At 39.8% G+C, this 19,750-nt stretch overlaps 5 protein-coding genes and 1 long non-coding RNA gene across 8 annotated transcripts; 4 read left to right on the plus strand and 2 right to left on the minus strand.

Annotated features, from left to right (window-relative positions):
- Positions 1 to 261: 261 nt before the first annotated feature.
- Positions 262 to 2,681, plus strand: LOC114822931 (polygalacturonase). The gene is made up of 3 exons (XM_029098101.2): positions 262 to 850; positions 1,500 to 1,789; positions 1,915 to 2,681. Exons 1-3 carry the CDS (start codon positions 398 to 400, stop codon positions 2,360 to 2,362), a joined length of 1,191 nt encoding a protein of 396 aa, XP_028953934.1. The 5' UTR covers positions 262 to 397; the 3' UTR covers positions 2,363 to 2,681.
- Positions 2,682 to 3,292: 611 nt separating this feature from the next.
- LOC139188007 (2-alkenal reductase (NADP(+)-dependent)-like) lies at positions 3,293 to 7,769 on the plus strand. Of its 2 annotated transcripts, none has more exons than XM_070804834.1 (5): positions 3,293 to 3,782; positions 5,310 to 5,487; positions 6,210 to 6,376; positions 6,808 to 6,890; positions 7,183 to 7,769. In XM_070804834.1, the coding sequence occupies exons 1-5, from the start codon at positions 3,537 to 3,539 to the stop codon at positions 7,559 to 7,561; spliced, it is 1,053 nt and encodes a 350-aa protein (XP_070660935.1). In that variant the 5' UTR covers positions 3,293 to 3,536; the 3' UTR covers positions 7,562 to 7,769. The 2 variants fall into 2 exon arrangements, with proteins under 2 accessions (XP_070660935.1, XP_070660937.1); XM_070804836.1 differs by having other exon boundaries at positions 3,347 to 4,053; positions 5,208 to 5,487.
- Positions 7,770 to 7,929: 160 nt separating this feature from the next.
- On the plus strand, positions 7,930 to 11,242 carry LOC139188001 (ABC transporter F family member 4-like). 2 transcript variants are annotated; one of them, XM_070804809.1, is made up of 3 exons: positions 7,945 to 8,226; positions 8,662 to 8,802; positions 8,903 to 11,242. In XM_070804809.1, the coding sequence occupies exons 2-3, from the start codon at positions 8,743 to 8,745 to the stop codon at positions 11,051 to 11,053; spliced, it is 2,211 nt and encodes a 736-aa protein (XP_070660910.1). In that variant the 5' UTR covers positions 7,945 to 8,226; positions 8,662 to 8,742; the 3' UTR covers positions 11,054 to 11,242. The 2 variants fall into 2 exon arrangements, with proteins under 2 accessions (XP_070660914.1, XP_070660910.1); XM_070804813.1 differs by lacking the exon at positions 8,662 to 8,802 and having other exon boundaries at positions 7,930 to 8,226.
- A 413-nt stretch (positions 11,243 to 11,655) lies between these two features.
- LOC103446595 (2-alkenal reductase (NADP(+)-dependent)-like) lies at positions 11,656 to 14,451 on the minus strand. The gene is made up of 5 exons (XM_008385735.4): positions 13,941 to 14,451; positions 13,263 to 13,440; positions 12,907 to 13,073; positions 12,393 to 12,475; positions 11,656 to 12,260 (listed from the first exon to the last, which is right to left on the minus strand). The coding sequence occupies exons 1-5, from the start codon at positions 14,343 to 14,345 to the stop codon at positions 11,882 to 11,884; spliced, it is 1,212 nt and encodes a 403-aa protein (XP_008383957.2). The 5' UTR covers positions 14,346 to 14,451; the 3' UTR covers positions 11,656 to 11,881.
- Positions 14,452 to 15,314: 863 nt separating this feature from the next.
- Positions 15,315 to 17,382, minus strand: LOC103446588 (2-alkenal reductase (NADP(+)-dependent)-like). The gene is made up of 5 exons (XM_008385722.4): positions 16,945 to 17,382; positions 16,498 to 16,675; positions 16,260 to 16,426; positions 16,006 to 16,088; positions 15,315 to 15,881 (listed from the first exon to the last, which is right to left on the minus strand). The coding sequence occupies exons 1-5, from the start codon at positions 17,224 to 17,226 to the stop codon at positions 15,503 to 15,505; spliced, it is 1,089 nt and encodes a 362-aa protein (XP_008383944.2). The 5' UTR covers positions 17,227 to 17,382; the 3' UTR covers positions 15,315 to 15,502.
- A 771-nt stretch (positions 17,383 to 18,153) lies between these two features.
- On the plus strand, positions 18,154 to 18,956 carry LOC108175029 (uncharacterized). The gene is made up of 2 exons (XR_001791893.3): positions 18,154 to 18,648; positions 18,715 to 18,956. It is a non-coding gene; the product is annotated as an uncharacterized lncRNA (long non-coding RNA).
- Positions 18,957 to 19,750: the final 794 nt, after the last annotated feature.

The following is a 19,750-nucleotide window of genomic DNA, read 5'->3' on the forward strand; positions in this document are numbered from 1 at the left end:
TGTTTTGGTGTGCACTGGTGCATTGTTTATGCAGTATACGTGATTACAGTAACCCAAGCCGCAATACGTAAGGTCATTTTTGTAAAGTAAAAAAAAAACAAAAAAGAAATTAACCTACATAAATTTCGGCGCCGCTTGCTTGCTTACTATTTCATTTTTATTACGTGATTAATTTGACCACAAATTCGCAATTTTATTAATTATCCATTTCTTCATTTCACACCTATAAATACCCTTCAAACCGTTGCAACTTCCACACCACCACAAGACTCTCCCATCTCCTCCTCCTCTTTCAACTACTCGTTCTAAAGTAATTAAGACAAGTAGCCTCCTTATTTCTCCTACATCTCCATCTCACTCTTTTCAAATCAGAAAATCCTAAAACCAGCCAGCACAAATGGCAAACCCCAGAAGCCTCACATATCCAGCAGCAGCAGTTTTTGCGTTGTTGATGATAAGCATTACTAATGTGGATGCTGCAGCCGTCACTTTCAGCGTGAGCAGTTTAGGAGCCAAAGCAGATGGCACGACTGACTCCACCAAGGCCTTCCTCTCTGCGTGGTCCAATGCTTGTGCCTCTGTCAACCCCGCTGTCATCTATGTCCCCGCAGGGAGGTTCTTGCTTAGCAATGCCGTGTTCTCTGGGCCATGCAAGAACAACGCCATCACCTTCCGCATTGCCGGCACCCTCGTCGCCCCGTCTGATTACCAGGTCATTGGAAACGCCGGTAACTGGCTTCTCTTTCAGCATGTCAATGGGGTCACCATTTCCGGTGGAGTTCTCGACGGTCAGGGCACCGGATTGTGGGATTGCAAGTCCTCAGGCAAGAGTTGCCCCAGCGGAGCAACTGTAAGTTGAACTTCTTCACTTATTTCATCGATGGTTAATTTTTTTATAAAGAAAAGTTGGAACGTCGTCTCAACAGTGTAACGTACTAATGACGGTTTTTTCCATTAACTACTTTTAACCATATATGGGTCGTCGGTTTTCTAGGAAATGGGAATATGGACAGGTAACTGATCCTAATTAAAGACCATTAGTCTCATTGTGTTCTTACTTCTAAAGAGCTAGCTTGCAACATAATGTCATGTTCATGAGAGAGGCGTCCCGAGACACCATGGGACATTAAATCCACTAAATCCCTTCTCTATTCATGTTTCTAGATATTCATAATGCATCCACATGTGAATTTGCTTTCTCTACCGTTCATCCCTAGCACGATTTCTGACTCAACCTCATGCCTTCACTAATTGTCGGATCAAAGCAACAATATCATAAAAATTGATGATAAAACCCCACAAATGCATGTGCTTGTATGGTATTATATAACTGATATCGATAATTTTAAGGGTCAACCACTTAATTGCTTGCACTAGGGGAATTATGAGTTAATAATTAAGTTCCAAATTCCATTTAGACTTAATACTTTAGTTAATACGAAATTATGTACTAGATCTGTATATGGAAGTTAATTTGTGTAAATTAATCATATGTGCAGACACTGGGCTTTTCCAACTCCAACAACATTGTGGTGAGTGGATTAGTATCACTAAACAGCCAAATGTTCCACATTGTCGTCAACGGCTGCCAAAATGTGCAAATGCAAGGTGTCAAGGTTAACGCGGCCGGCAACAGCCCCAACACCGATGGCATCCATGTCCAAATGTCATCGGGAGTCACCATTCTCAACTCCAAAATTTCAACCGGTGACGACTGTGTCTCAGTTGGCCCCGGCACTACCAATTTGTGGATTGAAAACGTCGCATGTGGACCCGGCCACGGAATCAGGTACATATCTAGCTACATAAAAAAAAAAAAATATTGTATACATATTATTTAAGCTAATTATTAGCTAGGTTAATGTATAATAATACACTTCTAACTTCTAACTTTAACAATATTTGCTTGTGCAGCATTGGGAGTTTAGGGAAGGACCAACAAGAAGCTGGTGTACAAAATGTTACAGTTAAAACAATTACATTCACTGGTACCGAAAATGGCGTCAGAATTAAGTCTTGGGGGAGACCTAGCACTGGATTTGCTAGGAGCATTCTTTTCCAACATATTGTGATGACCAACGTTCAAAATCCAATCGTTATTGATCAAAATTACTGCCCTAATGACAAAGGTTGCCCCGGCCAAGCTTCTGGAGTTAAGGTCAGTGATGTGACGTATCAAGACATTCATGGTACATCGGCGACGGAAGTGGCAGTGAAATTCGATTGTAGTTCCATGTATCCTTGCAACGGGATCAGACTGCAAGATGTGAAGCTCACTTACAATAACCAAGCAGCTGAAGCTTCATGCATCCATGCAGGCGGAACAACTGCCGGTACGGTTCAGCCGACAAGTTGTTTCTAAGTCGAGTTGTAGTTTTTTCCATCTACTCCTCCTCACTCGTAGTCTCGTAGTACTAGTTGGGATAAAAAAGAAGGGACTAGTCCTACTATAAACTATATATATATATATATATATAAGAATTAAAGAATATTTCTAGTAGCTATAGCTATAGCTCTAGCTCTAGGTCGTTGATGTATTGAGATGTATTTTGCTTGAGCCTGCGGTGTTGGCAGCCTATTGGGCTTCCTTAGAGCCTGGCCCTGCATCATCCAAACCCCCGCTTTATATTATGGATTGTTGTAACTTGAGAGTGATAAATGCAATATAAATTAAAAGTAAATGTATTGTTTTATATGTGCTTTTGTTCTCAATTAATTTTAGGAAATTTTAACGAAAAGCTTATGATACTGTTCACTTCAACGAAAAACCATATTTTTATACTAAAAAGTCAAATCCGGTACTATTCACTTTACCATTTATTTTGTCCTTATCATTAAAACTCAAAGTTTTCAAGTCCTTTTCATTAGTTTTTCTTTAATTTTAAAGAAAACTAAAGAAAAGTTCAACAAAACTTATCTTTTAATGAAAAACCATTTTTAAAGTTATAGTGAATAGTACAAAAAAAAATGTATAAATGTGGTTTTTCGTTAAAAGTAAACCGTACTGGAAATGTTTTGTTAAAACTCTCTTAATTTTATGGATTTGGTTTATTTGGAAATTTGTAGTTTTTAATTTGGGTAAAAGACTCAGACAACTTTATGTATTTTTCTTTTTCAGAGTAATGCTCTTTAAAAATATAATATTGACAATTTTTTAATATATTTAAAAAAAATGAAAGATGAATAACAAGTTTGCAACTAATTTATTCTCGCTTTCTTAGTGTAAATATATCATTGTATTAAAGAAAAAAAAACCAACTTACTCTATTAAAAAGTGTGTCTAAATAGCATTATTGATATTTTTATAACTATTAGATGTATTGGGGCTGGACTGCAAGGCTAAAATATGACACCTTCATCAAATGGGGCTTTTTAATTAATTTTGGAAGGAAAAATAAATTATCCTCTCAATTTTTATAATTAGTCAAACGTTAGATTATGAAAAATTTCGTCAAATTTTGCATCAAACCAGAACGAGTGACAGAGAGAGGCAGGGGTAGCGCAGTGTAGGTAAAGAGAAAGCAAAATCGAAAGCCATGGCGGAAGTGAAGAACAAACAGGTGATATTCAAGGAGTATGTGGAAGGGTCTCCCAAAGAGTCGGACATGAACTTTACCGATGCTGCCACCATCAAGTTGAAACTCCCTGATGATGAAGACGAAGCTTCGAAAGCCGTCTTGGTGAAGAACCTCTACTTGTCATGTGATCCTGTGATGCGCATCTTTATGAGAAAACCTGGAGACGAAACTCCAGCTTATTTTACACCCTATGCCCCTGGCTCTGTATGTAAACACTCGTATTACTTACTTGACTTTTCCTTTGATTTTCATTTCTCAGCAGAAAATTATATGTCTAGTGTAGAAACAATAACATAGCAAATCGATTTTTAATTTCAGGACTTTTTAGGCAGAGATTTCGTTCAAATTAACAACCTTCGAGTCCCTTTTTTTTTTTTTTTTTTTGTAAATTTTGAAATTTAGTGGCCTTTGAACTTGAACATGTAATTGCTTGAAGATTTCCAACACACTGGTGTGGTATTCAATTCTTCCACGGGTCAAATTAGGGGTGGGCACGGGCCGGGCCGGGCCCAAATTTGAAGGGACCGGACCGGACCCGCTTTAAAATGGAACGGGGCGGGGCGGGGCGGGTATTGAAATTTCTGAAGTTGGAACCGGACATAACCCGGCCTGTTTGAAACGGGCGGTTCGGGCCGGGTCCACGGGTCCAACGGAAGGGAACGACGTCGTTGTCTATCTTCCTCCGATGCGAAACCTAGATGCCCAGCGACAACCTTCACCGTCGCGCCGTTCAGCATCGTCACGTCTCCGGCGAACACCACTCGAATCTGTGACTGATGCATGTCGGTCTGAGTATATTACGAGTGTGCAAATACCACTCAGATCCATGACAAAGAGCTTTATTTGCACAGAACACTCGGATCCATGACAGATCCGAGAGAAATGAGGGACGTGTAGAGAGTGAGACTGTGAAAGAGTGAGAGAAAGGGGTGAGAGAGAAATGAGAGTATTGAATTCCAACGATGTTGGCGATGACGAAGCCGAGTATGAAGGTGTCCGAGGAAGAAGAGAAAGACTGCGAGTCTTGGTCCTGGGAAGAAAGAACGGCAAAGTCATCTGCGTCTCGGGAAGAAAGAGCGGCAAAGTCATCTGCGAAGCCAAGGGTGTCTATGTCCAACGGGAATACGAGAGAAACGTGAATGTCGTGAGAAATCACCTCTTGCTGCAGAGCCTCGGCCAAGCCACGGAGCCCGAACTTGCTGGCGGAGTAGGCCGTGTAGCCGTAGATTCCGACTTGGCCGGCCTGGGATGACATCAGTGCGATCGAGCTCCGGAATGAGAGTTGCAGAGATGGGGGGAGAAGAAACAGAGAAGAGGAATGAGGGAGAAGGGAGAAGGTTCGAGAGATTGGGTGTGTGTTCTCGAGAGTGAGAGAACCATCACGGGGAGGGACAAAAAGAAGTGGGCCTGGGACAGTAACAGTACCCAACACAGGGTATTTTTGCAAACGGGCCGGTCCGGGTACCCGTTTTTCTATACTTTTGGAACCGGCCCGAACCTAAAATTTCAAAGACCCGCCCCGCCCCGCCCCGTTTCTCTTTTTTAAAATTAGGACCCGCCCCGTACCCGCCCCGAACCGCTAATACCCGCCCCTACCCGCGGATCCAGGACCCGTTTGCCCACCCCTAGGTCAAATTGTTGAACTATATATATATGGATGTATGCTTTTAAAATTTGATGTGGTTGTGCTGAAACTATATCTGCCAACAATTCTTGATGAAACCACTGCAGCCCTTGAGTGGGTATGGAGTGGCTAAAGTTTTGGATTCCAGAAACTCAAACTTTAAGGAAGGTGACCTAGTCTGGGGTACAACCAAATGGGAAGAGTACAGCGTAATCACCGCGCTGGAAAGCCTCCGTAAGATCCAATACACTGATGTACCCCTTACCTACTACACTGGCATTCTCGGTAAGTTGTTTGGTCACCCACGATGTTTTGGTCACCCACGATGTTTTGGTCGAACTCAGTTTTGAAAGGAAAAGATGGTTCAACATATTTATGTATCTGCCTGTTTCAACTAATGGAAACTGTCATCTATAGATTGACAGTTTCTCTGTGTCTCTGTGTGTGTGTGGAACTCAGTTTTGAAAGGAAAAGATGGTTCAACATATTTATGTATCTGCCTGTTTCAACTAATGGAAACTATCATCTATAGATTGACAGTTGCTGTGTGTGTGTGTGTGTGTGTGTGTGTGTGTGTGTGTGTCAAATAAACATACTTTTGGGGCTAGTTTGTCAAAGTTCAAGCTGTTGCACTGAAAACTAGCCCCAAAATACTTTTAACCGAAAGTAGTGTTTGATGTGTTTCTTTTTTGAACTCGAATGTGTTTGAGTTGCCTTTAATCATTTAAATTAGTTGGCTTACCGTTGGAAATTGTGATGATGACTGCTAATGATGTTAGATTTTCGACAGAAGTTTTAAAAGACTTTTGGATATAAGCGAATTGAGTCCCCTAGATAACTTTAGTTGAGTTGGGACTTATGAGTTATAAAAGCAGAGTCTTGCATTTATCTTTTTAATGGTTTGGAAGATGTACTAGGACAGTTCGTGTGATTTTCTCATGTCCTTTGACATGTACCCTCAACGCTCCCTGTAAGTTATGTGCATTTCCTTTTTCCTTCTTCTGTAGGTATGCCTGGTATGACTGCCTATGCAGGCTTCAACGAAGTTTGTTCTCCTAAGAAGGGGGAATATGTCTTCATTTCAGCGGCATCTGGTGCAGTTGGTCAGCTAGTTGGACAGTTTGCAAAGTTGTTGGGTTGTTATGTTGTCGGAAGTGCTGGAAGTAAAGAAAAGGTATAAACTTGGCATCTTTTTCCCCCATTCACTTGCTATATCTTTCCTGGTTTCGGACACAACTCATTATAGGATTTTATTGTTAGTTTTGCTTGACAATGTTAAAGTATTGTAACAATTTTCGTTATGAAATTCTTAAAAGTTGAGAAAACCTATGCTTTTGATCTCATTTTATTTTCAACTTACGTGACATTTTCTATGGCTGCTATCTAGAATGTATAATATGATTGTTTAGTTGGATATAATGCAGAAGTCCAAAAGCATTTTTCACTTTTGCGTGCAAATTTCTAAAAATGGAGTTTATTTATTCCAAGAATAACTTAAGTGTTTCAAAATTTAATAGATTATGAAAGTTCAAGATTGTTGCATTTGGTGGGGTATCTGGTTGAATATAGTTTTAAGCAATACTGATCAATTTCTGCCTTTACTAGGTTGACCTTTTGAAGAGTAAGCTTAACTTTGATGAAGCTTTCAATTACAAGGAAGAGCATGACTTGAACGCAACTCTGAAAAGGTCAGTGCATATTTGCATAAATAGTGAGCTTGAATTTTTCTCTGAAGCTGAAGAATGCATATTTTAACAACTTTTATGTCCTGCGAAGAGTATATATAACTTTTGAGCTTCATCTATGCGGTATGCATCTTTGTCAATCTATCACGCGAATTTGAAAGAATGATTAACGCACGCAAAGCTTTATCTATCTCTGGAACTTTCTGCAAAAGGAACTTGCATGTATGCCATGCAACTAAAATTTTGGAGATACACAGTTTAAGCAAGGTGACTCATCACAACCTGCTTCTTTCAGGTACTTTCGGGAAGGCATTGACATATACTTTGAGAATGTCGGAGGGAAATTTCTTGACGCAGTCCTCCTTAACATGAGAGTCCACGGCCGCATTGCAGTGTGCGGAATGATTTCACAGTACAATCTTGATCAACCAGAAGGTGTAACAAATTTGATGTGTCTCGTATATAAGCGGATCCATATGCAAGGATTTACAGTCCGCGATTACTATCACCTCTATCCCAAGTACTTGGACTATATACTTCCTTGTATAAGAGAGGGAAGGGTGGTCTATCTAGAAGACATTGCTCAAGGCCTCGAGAACGGAACAGCTGCGTTGGTTGGACTTTTTAGTGGACGCAACGTCGGAAAACAAGTAGTTTCAGTTTCCCTATTTTAGCTGAGCATTCCGTTGTACATCTTCTTGTGCCTGTGTCGATGCGTCATGTCTCCGTGGGACTAAATCGTTGGTCTGTGTTTGTCAATAACGTAATTACCTAATGTAGGCGTGTATTGATATAATGAATAAGCAGACAGACAAACTAAGTATCTGATGTCTGCGTTTGTGAAACTTGCAAGACCAGTTTATCACATTGGATGTTTTCCTCTTTGTCCATCTTTTACTTTGCTGATGACCGTTGGATTGTTTGAAGGGACCAGATTTTAGGACATTTCATTCCCTACTTTTCCGTGTGGGATTATGTTTACTTGTCTAAATAGGAAAGCATTTAGGATTGAATATTTGTTTTCCTATAAATGCATGACTCCGTTGTTAGTGTGTGTGATACGAGTCTTGTTCAACGCCAGCTTAGCTCGGACGTGCCAGCTGGCAGCTACAACCCAAAGATTTTATACAAATTTAGGGGTTTGAAGTGGGCTTAGTTAGGCCCGGCCCAGTACGACCGACCTGATCATTGTCTTTGGTGGAGAAGGAGCTAGGGCTTACAATCTGGATTCAGATTAATCGTCATCGTCGTCTTCTGCTTCTTCTACTTTGTCGAATTCTTCAAGCTTTCATCTTTCGTCGGACGAAAGCGAAAAAGCTTCATCTTTCGAGAAACTGAGGTATTTTTATTACCTTTCTTTTTGTCTTTTTAAATTTATATTTTTATTCATTTTGTGTGAGAATTCATTCGAGGATTATTCTAACTATGGGCGTTGAAATTTGACAGCTTTTTCCCATTTTTCCAAATTTTTACGTGGCTAATATACAGCTGAGTGTCTATTGAATTTTTACTCGTTTTCTTTCTGGACGGATTCTTTATATTTGTCGGAAATTAATTTTGTATATTAGTCATTAAATTTCGAAGCTGTCTCTTTGCCGCAACCGATTGAATTCAGATGCGGCGCGTCTTAATTTTATTTTTAAGTTGTACTTGAATTCAGAGCATCATCTTTAGAAATTGGAAAAGTTGATTGCTTTTCCATAATCCCTGCAAACTATGCAAGTTCTATGAGTATGTGCTTGATTCAGAACAATGCCTACTTGTTTTGTTGAAGAGAAAATCATGTATCAAGAAATTGCGGGTTGTGGCTTTTTTTTCCAAAAACTCGAAGAAATCGCCACTGGCTTAAAGTTGAATGTTAGCTTTTGGTTTTGTGGAAACTACATCGGTAGAACCTTTGGGATGTTGGACTGAGGTAGTGAGGTTTTTCGTTAATTAGTTGGGTTATGTTTGTTAATTGGTTTTCTTGTCATTTTAAAGTTAGCTGATATGGTTTTTCATTTTTTGTTAACTAGATAACTGCAATGGGAAGAAAGAAGACAGAGGAGAGTGGTGCATCCACGAAGGCTAAGTCAACTGGCAAAGATGCTTCTAAAGATGGGAAAAAAGAGAAAATATCAGTCTCTGCAATGTTGGCCAGCATGGACCAGAAACCCGATAAGCCCAAGAAAGGAGCTTCCTCAAGTGCAAAGGCAAAAGCAGCTCCAAAGCGTCAATCTTACACTGATGGTATTGATCTCCCTTCCTCTGATGAAGAAGATGAGGATGTGTTGGAAGAGGGCCAACAACAAAAGCGGCAAGAATTTAAGCCGCTTGATGTGTCTATATCAGAGAAAGAGTTGAAAAAGCTTGCTCAGAAGGACCTTCTTGCTGCCCATGCCATTGAGCAGGCTAAGAAGGAGGCCCTTAAAGATGACCACGATGCTTTCACTGTTGTTATTGGAAGCCGGGCATCGGTACTTGATGGTGAAGATGGCGATGCTAATGTTAAGGATATAACAGTAGAAAATTTCTCCGTGTCTGCTCGGGGAAAGGAACTTCTAAAGAACGCATCAGTGAAGATAACACATGGGAAGAGATATGGTTTGGTTGGGCCCAATGGAATGGGCAAGTCTACTCTCCTGAAGCTTCTTGCATGGAGGAAGATTCCAGTACCAAAAAATATTGATGTCCTTTTGGTTGAGCAAGAGGTAGTTGGTGATGACAGAACTGCTCTTGAAGCAGTTGTTTCAGCTAACGAAGAACTTGTCAAAATACGAAAAGAGGTTGTAGATTTGCAGAATTCAGGTTCTGCTGATGAAAAGGACAGTTTTGATGATGATACAGGAGAGAAGCTCTCTGAATTGTATGAGAAATTGCAGTTGATGGGATCAGATTCAGCTGAAGCTCAGGCTTCAAAAATTCTTGCTGGGTTGGGGTTCACACAGCATATGCAAGGCCGTCCCACGAAGTCCTTCAGTGGTGGGTGGAGGATGAGAATTTCATTGGCAAGGGCACTTTTTGTTCAGCCAACTCTTTTGTTGCTTGATGAACCCACCAATCATCTCGACTTGAGGGCTGTTCTCTGGTTGGAGGAATACTTGTGCCGTTGGAAAAAAACTTTGGTCGTTGTTTCACATGACCGGGATTTCCTTAACACAGTTTGCAGTGAGATTATTCATCTGCATGATCTGAAACTTGACATCTACCGTGGAAATTTTGATGATTTTGAAACTGGTTATGAGCAACGTCGCAAAGAGGTGAACAAAAAGTTTGAAATTTATGACAAGCAGATGAAAGCTGCCAAAAGGAGTGGAAGTCGGGCTCAACAGGATAAAGTCAAGGATAAAGCAAAGTCTGCAGCAGCTAAGGAAGCATCAAAGAACAAGGCCAAGGGAAAAGTTGATGAAGATGATGCACCAGCTGAGGCTCCTAAGAAGTGGAGAGATTACAGTGTGGAGTTCCACTTTCCTGAACCTACAGAGCTTACTCCTCCACTTTTGCAACTTGTTGAAGTCAGCTTCAGTTATCCAAATCGGGAGGATTTCAGGCTGTCAGGTGTTGATGTTGGTATTGATATGGGGACTCGTGTTGCCATTGTTGGACCTAACGGAGCTGGAAAGTCTACTCTGCTCAACCTTCTTGCAGGTGATTTGGTTCCTTCTGAGGGTGAAGTACGGAGGAGTCAGAAGTTGCGGATCGGTAGGTATTCACAGCACTTTGTGGACCTTCTGACCATGGGTGAGACCCCAGTTCAGTACCTTCTCCGGCTTCATCCAGACCAAGAGGGGCTTAGCAAGCAAGAGGCTGTTCGTGCAAAGCTTGGAAAATACGGACTCCCCAGCCACAACCATCTCACTCCCATTGCAAAATTATCTGGAGGGCAGAAAGCCCGGGTTGTGTTCACGTCAATATCCATGTCAAGGCCCCACATTTTGCTGTTGGATGAACCGACAAATCATTTGGATATGCAGAGTATTGATGCACTGGCCGATGCACTTGATGAATTCACCGGTGGAGTTGTGCTGGTGAGTCATGATTCTAGGCTGATATCGCGCGTGTGCGAGAACGAAGAGAGGAGTGAAATTTGGGTTGTTGAGAATGGCACGGTGACCCCTTACCCTGGAACTTTCGAGGAGTACAAGGAGGAGCTACAAAGAGAAATTAAAGAGGAGGTCGATGACTGAGGTTTGCACTTTTTATAGTTGTAAAATTTTGCTGATCATTCTTAAGATATTCCATGAGTTTGGTTGTTGCTTGCTCATGTAATTTTGTTGGTTTTTGTGATTTGAGCGTAACAATTAATAGAGATGTATTCAACTTTTATATGCAGTTTGCACGCAACTTCTCATAAATAATTATAATAATGTTTTTTATTCTTCTTCTTAATAATGGTTTTGAGAGAAGTGATTCTCTAATCCAAAATACTCTAATTTCTAAACTAAAACTGACCTTGTTAGAACTACGGACTCGTTTTGGTATATCCGTCAAATAGTTTCGGATTTTGGTGTTTCTGGTAGAGATGATCTTTAAGAGAAGGCTTAAAAGATGAACAGTTCAATGATCGAAACACGATACGTAGTGGGGATGCACATATCCCTCCATTTGTTGGGTGGCTCTCCATGTATTGGTTGGGCGATGATCCCCTTCCTATACTATTTTACATTTTATTGTCCTAAAAAAGTTGAATAATGATAAGGCACATGCATAAAGGAGAAAATATTCAGTAGAGCTGTCTTCTAAAAGGGCAGCCTTCACACATGGAATGAGTTGTCTAATTAGACCAAAATACAAGGGAATCAATATGTATGTATTGTTTGTTATCAAATCCTTAGTGGTTTGGTATTACGTATTATTAAGCAAATCAAAAGACATTTATTCGTCGGGATAATATGCTTGCCACAAACCTGTAGAAATATAAACTTGTAAATGTATAAGAAAAGCATTTGCACTGTAGACGGTTATACCATATGGCTAAAGGTTGAGACTTCGGAGCCATGGAGAGTCTGATGAAATCATTCTCGGGAAACTGCAACCACCTGCTTTCCTACATTGCGGCCGGCAAAGAGCCCTACCAGAGCAGCTGGAGCGCTCTCAAGGCCTTCCACTACATCTTCCACATAAGTTATCTTCCCTTCTTTTATGGCCGGCAGAACCATTTCAAGAAACTTCCCGTAAAGATGGTAGTAACTAAGAACCGTGAAACCTTGCATGCGAACCTGTTTACTGACCAGATATATTAAATTGTGACAACCTTCCCGCTGGTCAAGGGTGTACTGCGATATCATCCCACAAACTGCAATCCGGCCATTGACCCTCATGTTTTGTAGCACTGCATCAAGCATCTTTCCCCCGACATTTTCAAAGTATATGTCAATACCCTCAGGAAAATATCTGGCAAGCAAATCACACATTAGACTAAATTAGAGATTGCTAATGCCTTTATTGGACTTTTCCCTCGTAATTAAAACACAAGTAAAAGCTTTAAAATAATAGTTTGATTCTGTTCAACACATATCTACTGGCCTTTTTAAAGCTGCATCCAAATCAGGCTCTTCTTTATAATTGAAAGCATTGTCAAACCCCAACTTGTTATTCAACAGATCAACCTGAACTCAGAAATGATATAATATGTTAAAATATGGCAAGACTGGTTAAAACATTGTCATTCACAATACGGAAAACTGTAGGAATGAGACGAAAAAGCTCAAAGATGCACATTTCTCCATAATTTACTACGTAGCATATGCTTGCGGTGTCATATGATACGAACATTTTGCCAACCAGATGAGGCAGCAGGTTCAAAACAGGTCAAAGCTGAATTTTACCCGCTTGATTATAAAGATAAAGGGTCACCAATATCTGTACTTGCCAATAAGTTCTCTTATTTTCCCCTTACTCTAGAGTTAAAATTTTCCCAGTCGCCAATTTGGCACACATCGATCACTAAACACACGTTTCTAAACCAAGAATAATTATCCGATTGAGTCACAATCACAGAAATGCCAACTAAGACATAGTTGAAATCGACCATACTCACCTTTTCTTTGCTTCCGGCACTTCCAACAACATAGCAACCCAACAACTTTGCAAATTGGCCAACAAGCTGACCTACTGCTCCAGATGCTGCTGAAACGAAGACCGTCTCTCCCTTCTTAGGATTGCAGACCTCATAAAAACCAGCATAAGCAGTCATTCCAGGCATACCTACAAAAAATGAATACGTTAGATGAGCGTTGAGCATCAACTAAATATAGGATGCATTACAAAGCCATATAACTCAAGTACCATCATAAAAGACACAAGACTTGAGATAGCTGCTTGTGGCAGAGCAATTTTTAAAAGAAATAAATCCAAAGGCGGGGAGATAGCAATAGCCAATATATAGCAACATACCAAGAATTCCAGTATAGTAAGAGAGAGGCACATCAGTGTGCTGAATCTTAAACAAAGACTCTGTTGCAGTGATAACACTGTACTCTTCCCACCCGGTCATTCCCCAAATGAAGTCGCCTGGCTTAAACTTGGGATCCCCGGATTCCAAAACTTTGGCAACTCCATATCCGCCTATAGGCTGCCATACCAGCATTTCAATATCCAACGGTATATAAAGAGAAAGTACAGCATTTCAATATCCCAACATCAACAAAAAGAGTGACCCAAGCTAACAGGGCTTGCCACTTTCCGAGGGTCAAGGGACTTCTAAAAATGAGGCTAACCATCCGACGTGATTAATAGCCACATTAATTAATACTAGTCTAGTATTACATGATAGATCACAAGGAAGTGAATATAGAAGCAGATAGTTTTTTATTATTAAGGCAGGCACAGACTGTAGAAGCAGATAGTTTTTTATTTACTTTTTTTAAACAAATAATATTATCTACGTTGAAAGGTGAAATAGTGAATCAAACCTCATGCTAGCAATAATAATGTTCAAAGACGATAATAGATCCAAGACCTCTCACGCCGTATTACTGAGGGCTGTAGAGGCAGATAGTTAAAAAGAAGAAATTACACTAAAATAATAAAATAAATAGAGAGAGATAAGATAATATAGATGTAGTGACTGACCGAACCGGGTTTGAAGGAATCGACATAACCGGCGCCAGGTTCAGGCTTGGTCATGCGGAATCTCGTATAAGGGTCGCAGGACAAGTAGAGGTTCTTCACCAGAACCCCTATGGAACCTTCTGGAAGCTTGAGCTTGGTGGTGGCGGTGATGAGTTGCATGTCAGATTCTTTGGGGAAGCCGGTCACATAGTATTTCAGTAGCACCTGCTTGTTGCTGATCACTCCCTCTGTACTCGCCGCCATTGGATCGATTATTGCTGTTTTCTTTTCCTTGTCTCTCTTTTTACTAACTCTCTCTGTAGGCGGAGGGCGAAATGAGCAGTGCTGCTGCTGCCTCAATGGTTGATTCCAAGTCGATGGATTCGGAAGCGGTGGTTTATAGGGGGTAGACTGCACGTAGGCCATGGCGTAATGCAGCGCTCTTAGCCCGGAGACGCTGTGTGATTATATTCCTGACACGTGTGAGATGAGAACAAATTAAGTCCGCGAATCCACGAGGAGAGTCGAGACATTTCCATTCCAACCATTTTGCTGATTCAATATCACAAGTTTCTTCGTTTTTTTCTTTTCAGGGAATCTTAGCAAAGTTACTAATATTAACTCAATTGCAGCAATAGTCATTTAATTTTATTTATGTGATTATTGATTCTTTAACTTGTCAAAATGCGCAAATATTTTCGTTAAACTTGTCACGTGCGTGGCACGTGTAAAGGCTAATAAGGAAACATAATTTCGCAAGGGTCGAAGTCGATCGAATGTATGCATAGGGAGCAGGTGGTTGGAACTTGGAAGGAAACATCTCCAATTGATTGGAACTTGGAAGGAAACATCTCCAATTGAAACTTCCTCCGTCACCAATTTAAACTTCCTTCATGGCCAATCTCATATTCTTCAAATTCGCACCATGTATGGCAATAATCAGCTTTTAGTGAAGGAAAACGACAACAAAAACTGACTAGTTTTCTGCAAAATATTGGTGGATTCGAAGAGGGTATGGACGATCAATGTAGTGTGGAAGAGGATACGGCTTTAATGCACTAGTATATGAGATTTGGCATGGAGGAAGTTTCAATTGGGCACGGAGGAAGTTTCAATTGGAGATGTTTTTCTTCGTAACCTCCAGCCCCCTTTGCTCCCTCCGTTCCATCGACTTCAACCCTTGTGAAATTATGTTTCCTTATTTGCCCTTACACGTGCCACACACATGACTGGGTTTAACGGAAATATTGACTGAGTAGACGGAAATTATCATAGTTGCACATTTTAAGATGAATAGTCACATAAATAAAGTTGAGGGATCATCGCTTGGGTTAAAATTGAGAGACATTGCTAAAATTTTCCTTTAAAAATAAACTATCTAGGGAAAGTAAAAGGTGTTCAAAGTTGCACGAGTATGATTACCAACAAACACAATGACACTTTTTGTTTCCCATTAAGCAGGAAACATCAACACTCATTAAACAAAATCAAGTAAATACAACAAACAGCTGATTGAAATTGAACCAAATTTACTAACAATAACACAACTCGTGGAAAAATTAGATTTAGGAATTATATAGAGATTAGTCGCGAGCAACAAGAACAACTCCTTTTCCGGCATTACGGCCGGAGAAAAGGCCAACGAGGGATGCAGGACCATTCTCAAGGCCTTGAGTCATGTCTTCCACATAAGTGATCTTGTTTTCTCGGATGTAGGGCACCACAAGATCCAAGAACTTGGGATACAGGTGGTAGTAATCAAACACAAAAAAACCTTCCATACGAACTCGCTTGTAAATCAGATGCATTAAATTGTGGACTCCTTCATGCTCCTCGATATTGTATTGTGAAATCATCCCGCACACGGCAATGCGGCCATGAAGTCTCATGTTCATGAGCACTGCATCGAGCATTTTGCCCCCAACGTTCTCCCAGTAAATGTCAATGCCTTCTGGGAAATACCTACCACACATCAACATGAATAATTGACTAATTTGTCAGTTATTAACTTCTGTTATTAGTTTAATATGTGCATGATGAGTGCAGTCCTTAATTATTTGTGTCATTGTTTATCGTAAAAACCAACCTTTTCAAAGCCGTATTCAAGTCAGGCTCTTCCTTATAATTGAAAGCCTCATCAAATCCAAACTTCTTTTTCAACATATCAACCTAAATATTGGAGAATAATAAGCACAAGTACTGAATGTAATTAGTAACCATATATATATATATATATATATGCAGCTCAAATAGATAAAAAAATTACGCAAGCGCGTATTCAAAAGATAACTTGTGATTAAATAACTAAGTGGATTAGATTAGGGTCGGCAGACTCGGCACCTTTTCTTGACTTCCAGCACTTCCAACAACATAACAACCCATGAGTTTGGCAAATTGGCCGACGATCTGACCAACAGCTCCAAAAGCGGATGAGATGTACACTTTTTCTCCTTTCTTAGGTTTACAAACTTCGTAGAAACCAGCATAAGCAGTCATGCCAGGCATACCTATATAAAGGCGTCATTAGTAGAGTTACAAGTACCATAAAACTGAATGAGTGAATTACATGTACACGTACCGAGAATTCCAGTGTAGTAGGAAAGGGGCACATCGGTGTGGTGGATTTTGAAGAAACTTTCAGTGTTAGTGATGAGAGTGTACTCCTCCCATTTTGTGATGCCCCAAACTAAATCACCTGCCTTGAAGTCAGGATGCTTAGAATCTACAACTTTACAAACTCCATATCCAACGATTGGCTGGTAGAACGTTTAAAGGAATATTAATTAGTTCCGTAATAAGAAAAAGAAAAGCAATGTTTAATTAAGCGAATAATGATCACTTAATACTACGATCTAGTGATATTCCTCTTCATTTATAAGTTAAAAGGTCTTAGGTTCGATTCTTGCCAAATACGAATTCGAATTACATTATTACTAATCCGTTATGAGGCTAAGCTAACCCTCCACTCTTATAGTATAGATAATATAGTTGGTTCAAAAATTAAGCAAGTAACGTGATTACTCACTTGGTCGGCGGCAAAGAAAACAATGCGATCCTGGGCATTAGTAGAGGCATCTCTGTGCTTAACGCCTCGCATGTAGGGATCACACGACAAATAGAGATTCTTCACCAAAATGGCGCCAGCATATTCATCTGCTGCAGGCACCTTGAGTTTAATGTTGCTTGTGTTCAAGTACATGTCCGACTCCTTGGGGATCGCACCGATGTAATCTCTGGCCAGCACTTGCTGGTTCCTGATCACTTCCCCCTCTTCACGTTCACGATCATTACCATAATTTCCTGCCATTCCTTAATCTACTAATTAATTAACTTCTTTCACCTCTCTCTCTCTCTCTCTCTAACTCTCTGTCTCCTAAAATTAGAGAAAAACCAGAAATATTAATTGAAGATGAGAAATTTAGATACATATACTGGGAGAGGATGTGAGACATATATATATATATATATATATATTTTATATATATGAATAATGGTAAAGTGATGGTAATAGGCTCAGTGCTTACTCACATACGATTTTGTCAGCGCTGGTGTCAACACAAGCGTGTGATGTGAGCGCTGGTGTCAGCACAGGGTTACATGTCCATGTCCTGATGAATGATGAAGACGTCTTTTAATTAATTTGCTACATCTGTTTTTTGCCGACATCGTTTGTGCAAAGTGACGAATAATCTAAATTATCTAATACCAGAGGATGATCACAAAATTTTCATTTGATTAGAGGTCATCGAAAAACAAAGAAAAAATTGACGACAACACGGTTAAGAAAAACATAACTGAACACATCAATTTGAAAAGAAAAAAAAAATTAAAAAAGTAGAAGATGATAATTACTATAGTATAAAGTTGGAGATGAAATTGCACTATTCATTAAGGAGTTGATTTTGAATTATTCACGGTTTTGTCATTGGGTTTCTGCGTTTAGGTCCTTCATCACCAAAAACAAACGGGTTTGGGCTGCTGCGTTTAGGCCCCAAGTGGGCTGTGTCGTGGGTTGGGATAATGACTCTTTTGCATGCTTCAATCCAGATCATCGGACATGATTTGGGGGTAGTTTGGTCATTCTAACTTCAGTATATGGAGATGGAGCAGCCTCATCAAGAGATTACTTCAAAACGTTCAATCCCACTGACTTGGGTCCCTTCAATTTATGTCAGTGTTTTGGTAATCTTTTAAGTTTCAATATATATAGAAGCAACAGCTTCCTCTAAAAAGTGTACTCCTTTTTCTCTCTAAAATTCTCTATTTGAAATAATTTCCCAGCAACTTCGCCACCGACCCTAGCCTTTGGCTTGGGTGCCGGAGGCATCCTTCCTTCTCTCTCCCTTCTTTGTTTCCTCCTAAGTTTTCTCAGGTTCTCTTATTTTTTCCTCCCCCTCCCAGCCTCCCTCCTCCTCTTTCTTCACCTTTTCTAGTTTTCTCCCTACCTTTTTATTTTTCAATTCTTCCCTGAGGTTAATCTCAGTTTTCCTTGAGCCGAGTCTCAACTATCATGGGCTTCATGCCCCTTATCCGGCGTTTTTCACCTGCTTTTACTACTTTCTGTCTTTTAATTTCTCTTCCTCCCTTTTCAGATGTGATACCTCATCCCCATACCACCATGTGCTCGGATTAACAGGCTCTGATCACAAATTGGATATCAGATCCACTTCCCTCCCTCACTTCCCGTCCCCCAACCGGCATCCTGAACCCCATCGAGGCCTAGTGTTGGGTATGTTACACACTCCCTTAGACTCACCTTCTTCCCATATGTTACTTTGTTTGTATATTTTTGCAGGGGTTCGTGAATGGGACTTGAATCTGGTGTCTATTTTCTCGGTTCGGAGTTTGGTTTCCTCTAAGGATGTGACGGCAGCGGCGATATGGTCTTTGTTGCTGAAGATTAGGGTTTTTTTATTGTTTGTTTTCAGCGGCCTTCGGGCCTAAGTTTATGTGGATTTCCTGTTGTATTTTGGGTTGTTACTCTTATTTTGCTTGGGCTTTTTACTTTCTTTGTAGTTGTTTACCCGTCTCTTTTTTGACCTTGTACTAATTTTTATTTTAATGAAAGTTATCTTCGTGATAAAAATAAAAAAAGATTAAAAAAAAAAAAAACTAATGAAAATGGCTTGAAAACTTTGAGTTTTAACGATAAAGACAAAATAAAGGGTAAAGTGAATAGGAGTGTAAAAATTTGGTTTTTCGTTAAAGTGAATAGTACCGGAAGCTTTTTATTAAAGTTCCCTTAAAAAAAACAATCGCTATTGAAAACAGTGTAAATCTTTTCGCTTGGTGAAAATTATTCAAAGGTTTCTGTAGTTCTATGCCCGCTTTATTAGACGAGTGGGTATCCATAGATGAGAATCTTGAATGGTACTCCTTCGATTGACTATTGCAAGTTTTGCAGCCTCTTCACAACATATACTATTCATTTGTTTAAGTTTCTTTACTTTGTCATTGTGGTTGGTACACCACTTTTAATTAGTGCCATAAGTTGTGTGAACAAACATATCAACTGTTGAGTTTACAACATTATATGCACGTAGGTTTCATTTTTTTTTTTTTTTGTGGATAATTTTGGAGTACAAACATAGAATTTGAGAGACAAAAGACTGTCATTTATTTACATTAACAACTTCCATTTTTCCAATCTGTAATGTAACAGTCAAAAGAAAATTTACATGTAATAAGAAAGAAGAAGGTTCTACCTAACGCAGAACCCCACCCTTAGACACCTACTTTGTTACTCACGTATGTAAATATTACTGTCTTTGGACTATTCGGTTCCTCATTGTAAATAAGGTTGCAAATAAATTTTCACATCTATGTAAATA

This window comes from Malus domestica, chromosome 02 (genome assembly GCF_042453785.1).
Source record: "Malus domestica chromosome 02, GDT2T_hap1".
Lineage (NCBI taxonomy): Eukaryota > Viridiplantae > Streptophyta > Magnoliopsida > Rosales > Rosaceae > Malus > Malus domestica.

Excerpts from the sequence above, each read along its gene's own strand:
- LOC114822931 (XM_029098101.2), top strand. The coding sequence starts at position 398 with ATGGCAAACCCCAGAAGCCTCACATATCCAGCAGCAGCAGTTTTTGCG. Across the intron at positions 851-1,499 it reads GTTGCCCCAGCGGAGCAACT|ACACTGGGCTTTTCCAACTC; the intron begins GTAAGTTGAACT and ends TCATATGTGCAG. Across the intron at positions 1,790-1,914 it reads GGACCCGGCCACGGAATCAG|CATTGGGAGTTTAGGGAAGG; the intron begins GTACATATCTAG and ends TTGCTTGTGCAG.
- LOC139188007 (XM_070804834.1), top strand. The coding sequence starts at position 3,537 with ATGGCGGAAGTGAAGAACAAACAGGTGATATTCAAGGAGTATGTGGAA. Across the intron at positions 5,488-6,209 it reads CTACTACACTGGCATTCTCG|GTATGCCTGGTATGACTGCC; the intron begins GTAAGTTGTTTG and ends CTTCTTCTGTAG. Across the intron at positions 6,377-6,807 it reads GTGCTGGAAGTAAAGAAAAG|GTTGACCTTTTGAAGAGTAA; the intron begins GTATAAACTTGG and ends TGCCTTTACTAG.
- LOC139188001 (XM_070804809.1), top strand. The coding sequence starts at position 8,743 with ATGTTAGCTTTTGGTTTTGTGGAAACTACATCGGTAGAACCTTTGGGA. Across the intron at positions 8,803-8,902 it reads CTTTGGGATGTTGGACTGAG|ATAACTGCAATGGGAAGAAA; the intron begins GTAGTGAGGTTT and ends TTTGTTAACTAG.
- LOC103446595 (XM_008385735.4), bottom strand. The coding sequence starts at position 14,345 with ATGGCCTACGTGCAGTCTACCCCCTATAAACCACCGCTTCCGAATCCA. Across the intron at positions 13,441-13,940 it reads ATTCCTTCAAACCCGGTTCG|CCTATAGGCGGATATGGAGT; the intron begins GTCAGTCACTAC and ends CTGGTATGGCAG. Across the intron at positions 12,476-12,906 it reads GTGCCGGAAGCAAAGAAAAG|GTTGATCTGTTGAATAACAA; the intron begins GTGAGTATGGTC and ends TTCTGAGTTCAG.
- LOC103446588 (XM_008385722.4), bottom strand. The coding sequence starts at position 17,226 with ATGGCAGGAAATTATGGTAATGATCGTGAACGTGAAGAGGGGGAAGTG. Across the intron at positions 16,427-16,497 it reads CTACTACACTGGAATTCTCG|GTATGCCTGGCATGACTGCT; the intron begins GTACGTGTACAT and ends GCCTTTATATAG. Across the intron at positions 15,882-16,005 it reads TTGAATACGGCTTTGAAAAG|GTATTTCCCAGAAGGCATTG; the intron begins GTTGGTTTTTAC and ends GATGTGTGGTAG.